The 7706-nt window shown below is 47.3% G+C and overlaps 1 protein-coding gene across 2 annotated transcripts; it reads left to right on the top strand.

Moving 5' to 3' along the window:
- Nucleotides 1–378: 378 nt before the first annotated feature.
- CREBZF (CREB/ATF bZIP transcription factor) lies at nt 379–5959 on the top strand. 2 transcript variants are annotated; one of them, XR_012750593.1, is made up of 3 exons: nt 379–1221; nt 1613–1687; nt 5378–5959. XR_012750593.1 is itself a non-coding variant. In XM_075337532.1 (2 exons), exons 1-2 carry the CDS (start codon nt 452–454, stop codon nt 1626–1628), a joined length of 786 nt encoding a protein of 261 aa, XP_075193647.1. In that variant the 5' UTR covers nt 379–451; the 3' UTR covers nt 1629–5959. The 2 variants fall into 2 exon arrangements, 1 of the variants encoding a protein (XP_075193647.1); XM_075337532.1 differs by having other exon boundaries at nt 1613–5959.
- Nucleotides 5960–7706: the final 1747 nt, after the last annotated feature.

The following is a 7706-nucleotide window of genomic DNA, read 5'->3' as shown; positions in this document are numbered from 1 at the left end:
ATGTGGGCATATAGCCTCACCTCACACGCGTGTGTGCAGATTTGCTGAGGTAAAAAGCACAGATTCTGCTTTGCTGAGGTAAAAAATACTCAATGTGGGCACATGGCCTCACCTCACACGCGTATGCGCAGATTTGCTGAGGTAAAAAACGCATTCTGCTTTGCTGAGGTAAAAAAAAAAGCACAGATTGTGCTCTGCTGCGGTAAAATAAATACGCAATGTGGGCACATGGCCTCACCTCACACGCACCAGTGTGGAGAGCAGGGGCTGCCCCGGGTCACATGACCATAGCGCGCACAGCGGTTGCCCGCCAGACATGAGTGGGCGTGGCTTATCCGCTCCCGCCCTACAGAAGGGGCGCTCCGTGATCACGTGACGCCGTCTCTTCCTGCTTCCGCCTTGTCAGACGCCATTGCAACGTTCTCGAGGCGGGAGGGCGTCAGAGACGAGCATGAGGCACCGGCTGAGGGAGCGTCCTAAGGCCGCAGCTGCCGGCGCTCGCAGTCGGAGGAGGGAGAGAAGGAGTCGTGTCATGGCTCCTAAGGAGACTCCCGTGGACTGTGACGGAGCTGTACTGTCGGAGCTGAACGAGCTGCTGTCCGCGGACGAGGCCGCGCCATGGTGGAAGGAGGAAGACTCTTCCCTCACTGAGCTGTTGGAGCAGCTAGTCGGGACTGAAGACTCTCTCGACGCTCAGCGCGGGCCGGAAGAAGCCGCGTCCTCCGCTACAGGCCCCGAGGCGCTGCACCCGATGGCCACCAGGGGGCGCGGCGCCGGCAATAAGAACGCGGTGGCCGCTCGCCTGAACCGCCTGCGGAAGAAGGAATACGTCAGCGGCCTGGAGCACACGGTGTCCCGGCTCTCCGAGGACAACGCCCGGCTGGAGCAGGAGCGCAAGGCCCTGGGGGCGCGCGTCCACGAGCTGGAGTCCGAGGCGCGCTACCTGCGGGCCGTGCTGGCCAATGACAGCGCTCTGTCGCAGCTCCTCAGCCGCCTGACCGGACTGGGCGGAGTCAAGCTGTCTACGTCACTATTCCGCGACCCTTATGTGAAGGCTGATGACCACGACTACGCGCTGCCAGGACTTGCCCGGACTGTGGAGCCGGAAGAGGAAGAAGCAGGGGCGCCCTCTGCTGGAGTCTGCCTCCATGTGGACAAGGAGAAGGTGTCAGTGGAGTTCTGCCCGGCCTGTGCCAGGAGCGCAGCCGCATCTGCCAAAATGTAGGGTCAAGTAACAAACTTATATGCTGGCTGGATCCTGAGGACATGGGGGTGGGGGGTGCAGCACTATGGACAGAGGTGGCTGTGTATGGGGAACTGTAATATTAGGGGGTTCTCCAGGATGTAGGGAGCAATGTATATAGTGTGCTGGCTTCAGTGATGCACCCTAACATTACGCAGTACTGGAGAACACCCTCATTGACTTGTGCTAACTGTAAAGCCTACGTTCCGCTCGAGGCGGGCATAACGACTACTGTTCCATTATACTGGGTTGAGTCGCTCTTGCATTGTTGTCACTCTCATAAGTGACCGGTATAAGGCTGTATATCTGGGGTGTGCATGTATCTGATTCTGCTGTCACTATGTCATACTAGTAAACCTCTCTTGACAGTTTTTCTTTTAGGTGAACTGTCGCCTTGCTCCATTGCAGGAGTGTAAAGAGCAGACCTATACGTCTCGCAACCTGGTAAGGATCTAAGTCACTATCTAACGCTGACACCTAGCACTAGGCAAGGTGCGGAGCTGTTGCAGATGTTACAGGGCTTCCCAGCTTGATGTACATTAAATTATACCAAAATTGTCTATTTACCATCTTAATAGTTGGATGTTGCCTGTAAATACAAGCAATTTACTAATTAAAAATGGCAGGTGTTATTGAGATATTAACTAGTGAGGAGTGAGCAGTACCATGCTTCGTTTCTTGTAGCTAGCAGTAAGACACTCGGATGCGTTGAGTACTCGAGTATAATGAAAGTCAATGGTAAGATGTCTAGAAAAATGTTAATGTTTCCCATCGACTGACTTCCCTTATACTCGAACTACAAATGTCTGACTGCTGATCAGAATAGAGTATAGTAGTGCTCGCTGATCCCTAGTATTAACACTTATTTTTAGTTTACAGCTTGTTGCCTTTGTGGCCGACCACTGCTGCTAGACTGCAGGACATAGACTTTTCTATTGAGCTTGTAAGCACTGCTATGAAGCTGAGCGCTCTGACCTCTAATCCTGACAGTCTTCAGAGCTGAGTTCATATGATGGCAGCGGAGGTTGGTCTCCTATGCAACAAGATGTAAACAAATGTTATTAATAACAGTTGCACTTTTAGTAAGCAGTAAATGACTTGTTTTTTTTTTTTTACAAGCTCTATCTGGTGATATCCATCTATGAAGTGGGGAATAACCATTTCTAATTTTTAGGCTGCAACATTTTGATCAGTGTACTTGTATTATTTTACATTTTCTTTTGATACACTTCGTATAGTTAGTGCAGGGGCCAGCAACCTATGGCATAACAGCTTATGCAAGGCTACGAATCTCAGCATGCCTTGGACTTGTACTTGCTAGCTCTAGTACATATTTGGATCCATGTTAATAAATCCATGACTTCCCAGCCCCCCCCCCCCCCAAAAAAAAAGTTAGCTGTTCATGGACCATTTCCAAGGCATCTAAGATCTGAGCTTGAAGAGTGGCTCATGTTATGGTGCCATGGTATAACATTAGGACATGTATCCAATGTTTACGGAGGAGGGCAGCCACAGGGACCAGTTCTTCAATCAATGGCGTTTTGAAGCCCCACAGGATCTGTGTAATCCTTTAACGTATTCTGAAAGGAATAAAACGACCAGCATTCCCAAACGGCTGTATGATGTCAGGGAATACAAGGATTTGTAGTTTTCCAACAGCTGGAGATCCACAGGTTGGAGTGTCCCATGAGTTAACCTTTGTCAGGCTGCATAATTTTGCCAAAATTTCTCGACCCCCTTATCTCGGAAGGGGGTGGAGATATTTTATTGAAATTTGGCCAATATATTCTGGACCAAAACTGCTGAGATGTCACGAAATTTCAGCCCTCTACGGCTTTTCGAAAAAAAAAAAAAAAAATTATTGCAATTTAAAAAGGGAATAGTTACAATTGTACCTATTCAGCCGGACGAAGGTTAAGTTCCCTCTTGTCACTGTAAATATTTCCTAAAGACAAGCAGAGGCGACCCCAAGACAGTGCTCCCCTTTTAATGAAAACTTCACATGGGTTTTCTTACTGTTTTTACGGTAAGATGCTATATGGTTGGGTCTGGATTTGAAGCTGCAGAGTAACATAATCGAATTGGTTGCAGAAAACTGACTTTACAATTCATCTAAATGAGACAGAATTTTCTCACATAGGAAACTGAACACAATGGAGACTTGTGCTTTAAATGGGTTGTCCTGTCTAAAACGCCAACTTTGTAGTCACTATCTCTCTATGACTGCAGACTTATGAATCCTCTCATCATCTGCACTGGGACGATTTTCCGGTGTCAGAACCGGGAGCGGCTGTCACGTGACTGAGTGTGAGATATGCAGCCCCCTGTCCAGAATCTAACCAGATTGTTTCTGGCCATGCTAATACAGTTGCATTAACACCAGAAATCATCTAGTTGGACATCACCTTTTTAAGGCTGTTTGAAGGGGACAACCCTCCTTTACATTGTTACTGTTCTAGGTGCTGAGACACGGCTGGATTCCCTTACTAGCTTTGTGAGAGCAGCATTAGGCTACTTTCACACATCAGTTTTCTGTATTCAGGCACAGTCCTTTTTTTTCCTGATCCAACGGATCCTGAAAAAAAAGTGAAAACCGTATCCACCGGATCCGTTTTTTAACGGATCCGTTATGCCGGATCCGTTAAACGGATCCGGTGGATACGGGTTGCATCCGTTTTTGCATCCTTTTCGTCCGTTTTTTGGCTGGATCCGTTTTGTTAATTACATTGGAGCATGCTCAGTTTAGAAAAACGGATCCGGCGGCCGCATCCGTTTTTTACCGCATTACGCCGGATCCGGCGTCCATAGGCTTCTATTGTAAAACACGCCGTATCGCGCCGGATCCGGCGCGATGCGTTTTTTTTGCCGGACAAAAAAACGTTGCAAGCTACGTTGCCTCCGGCCGCCGCTTTAACTAATTTTGCCGCATCCGGAAAAAAACGGATGCAACGCAAAGCCATCCGGTACAATCCGGTAACAATGCAAGTCTATGGGGAAAAAACGGATGCGGTACCGGATCCGTTTTACCCGTTTTTTTCCGGATTGAACCTGATGGCAAAAAACTGATGTGTGAAAGTAGCCTTAGAGAGGTTGTTCAGGACTTAGGAATTGAAAATCTGACCGTAGGATAGATCACTAGTGATGAGCGAGCACTACCATGCTCGGTACTCGTAACTAGTGATGAGCGAGCACTACCATGCTCGGGTGCTCAGTACTCGTAACTAGTGATGAGCGGGCACTACCATGCTGAGGTGCACAGTACTCGTAACTAGTGATGAGCGGGCACTACCATGCTCGGTACTCATAACTAGTGATGAGCGAGCACTACCATGCTCGGGTGCTTAGTACTCGTAACTAGCAGTTTGATGTTTGGACGGGTGCTACTCGAGTACCAAGCGTAATGGAACGCAATGGGAAGATCTTTTCTGAAAAATGAAGTTCCCCATTGACTTCCATTATACTCAGGTGCTCAAGTCATGCCCATTAAAGCATCCAACTGGTTGTTACGAGTACAGAGAATGGTAGTGCTCGCTCATCACTACTGATCAGTGCTGGTCCAACACTTGGCCGTACCTGAGATCTGCCACTAAATGGTTTACAGGTTTGTGCTCAATACACGCTGCCACTGAGCCTCCTAATGATGTTGGGATTGCCAAGTGTTGTACTCCTGTTGATCTTGCATATTGATCACCTGTCCTATGATAAGCCTTGAAAAAACTCTTTAAAGTCGCACAGGGGGGCAGCCTCAGTACTCAAGTACTTGAAAACCGGCGTTAATTTAACCATACCATTAAACAGAAGGTCTTGTGTGGCTTCAGCCTAGGAGGGAGGTTACAGCAGGTTTTGGATGGGTGATGTTTCTTTTAACACTTGATAATTGTTTGTAAAGTGAGATTTCAAAAGGGATCACTTTCATTGAATATTATTCTGTGATCCCAGAATTGCTGGTGATCTCCGGGCCTTGGCCATAGAGTGAGGTGGAAGAGTGTAAAACACTAAGTCCACAAATATCCCCATCATTTTATGCATTGCTATAATGAGCATTAATGTTATATTTTGATGAACCTTTTGAAATCTCGCTTCTCTCCATTGAGCTTTGTATATTTAGCATCCTTGTTTTTCTTTATGCTAAAGTGGATTCAGCTGTTTGGGGCGGAAGATTCGGGACCCGCTGCTCACCGCACATGTCCTGCTTTGTAAATAAAGGTTGTATGGTATGGTACAGGAGGAGACGAGGTAATCACAGGGCTTTTTTTCTTTCTTTATTTGCATCTTCATTGTTTGTAATGTATCTTATGATGTGTGCAAATGCCAGAAAATATTTGTCTCTCCAGGGGACCTGAATATAGAAGCAGATACTTGTCTGGTATCAAAATCTAGTGAGTAAAATGAAATAGTGCAAGGTACAGCAACACCTTATACTTTATAGTATGTTGGGCATCATATGAAGTTTACAGTGCACGTCCTTTTTTGAAAATTACCATAATGCCCAAGTAGTAAGAGATTATTCACACAGCAGTATAATGGTGGGATTTTGTAGCCCACCTAAGTACAGGTCTTCCAGCTGGAACGAACGGCATTATAGATATGTGGTCCGAGTTCTGGACAGAGGACCCATAGTTGGAGCGGAGACTATGGATGTGTACAGTTGACTGAATGAGCCCTTAAAGGGAACCTGTCACCAGTTTTATGGCCTGTAAGCTGCGGCCACCACCAGTGGGCTCTTATATACAGCATTCTAACATGCTGTATATAAGAGCCCAGACCACTGCGTAGAACATAAACACTTTATAATACTCACCTAAACTGGTCGCTGCGGTGCTGGTTGGTCCCGTGGGCGGCGCTGTTCTCCGGGACTAGCACCTCCTCTCTCGGCCATCTTGCTCCTCCGTCTTCTGAAGCTTGTGGCTTGTGTGCATGACGCGTCCACGTCATACACACTCGCCGGCACTGAGGTCCTGCGCAGGCGCACTACAATACTTTTGATCTGCCCTGAGCAGGGCAGATAAAAGTGCGCCTGCGCAGGACCTCAGTGCCGGCGAGTGTGTATGACGTGGACGCGTCATGCACACAAGCTTCAGAAGACGGAGGAGCAAGATGGCCGAGAGAGGAGGTGCTAGTCCCGGAGAACAGTGCCGTCCACGGGGCCAACCAGCACCGCAGCGACCAGTTTAGGTGAGTATTATAAAGTGTGTTTTATGTTCTACGCAGCGGCCTGGGCTCTTATATACAGGATTCTAACATGCTGTATATAAGAGCCCAGTGGTGGTAGCCGCAGCTTATAGGCCATAAGACTGGTGACAGGTTCCCCTTTAAGGCATCTAAAATATGCCCGGATCTATGGGAATTGATAGGTTTCTCTTTTTAAAGGGACTGTCAGCACAGAATGACTGTTCAAACCAAGTACAGTCACTTGGTGTAGCCAAACATTTTACAGGGAACCCAACAATCCCCCCTCCCCATGCTCTCCCACCCACCAGCATGTATATTTATTGCTAAATACTGTCTAACCAGCCCTTTTATTCTGCCTGACACCTAAACACATTGAAAATAGGCATTTTTTTTTTTTCATATGTAAGAGACCTTTTTTCAATATGTGCTTAGGTGTCAGGCAGTATGAAGGGCTCACTAGGCAGGGTATTTAGTAATAAAATGCAGGTGGTGGGTGGGAGGGCACGTGGGATCTGTCAGGTTCCCTTTAAGGAACTGTTTTGTTTTCCATCTATCTCCACCTCTCTCTGGCTTTGTAAAGCGTTGTCACAGTAGGGGGTGCTGACAGTCCCTTTTAGAGGGACTCTTATCAAATGTGTTTAAAAAAACAGCATGATGTTGGGGCAGAGACCCTGATTCCAGTAAAGTGTCACTTACTAAACTGTTTACTGACTTTCGAAAAAATCTATGTAATCTAGCTGTTCCTTGAATGCAGAATTCTGTATAACCACACCACTGATTGGCAGCTTTCTGCCAATGTACTGTACAGTGGATACATAAATCTGCCAACCAGCGGTGTGGGTGGGGTTATACAGAGATCACGAATATGGGGGACTACAAGGCAGCAGTTGTAGTTGATTAAAACTGATTATCTCTAAACTACAGCAAGCAGCCCAATAAGTGACACATCACTGGAATCAGGGTTGTCCCCTACATTATGCTGCTCTCTAATTGGGAGGCAAAAACCTGCTGCCTTTCAGCTCTTTTCACTTCCACAGCAGGGTGTGAACAAGACTAGTGGTGTCTTGTCTAGATACTTCCCGGCTCACACTTTTATAGCATTGTAGGTCTTAGACCTTGTCCTCCAAGGAATAGTCTGGGCGCCCACGCTCCGGCAGGTATCTGTGAAGGTCACCCCAGTCCTGCTAACGTCTCGCTGTGTACGTGAACAGCCGCTTTATCCCTTTTAGCATTTGTACATTTGGTTGGGAACTTTTCCCCTCTTATTGGATGGACTCAGCTGATCTTGTGT

Source organism: Anomaloglossus baeobatrachus, chromosome 2, assembly GCF_048569485.1.
Source record: "Anomaloglossus baeobatrachus isolate aAnoBae1 chromosome 2, aAnoBae1.hap1, whole genome shotgun sequence".
NCBI lineage: Eukaryota > Metazoa > Chordata > Amphibia > Anura > Aromobatidae > Anomaloglossus > Anomaloglossus baeobatrachus.
The sequence above is the reverse complement of the archived record's forward strand: the minus strand, read 5'-3'. Positions and strand labels throughout refer to the sequence as shown.

What these genes read in the sequence shown, in the direction of transcription:
- CREBZF (XM_075337532.1), top strand. Translation starts at nt 452, where the DNA reads ATGAGGCACCGGCTGAGGGAGCGTCCTAAGGCCGCAGCTGCCGGCGCT.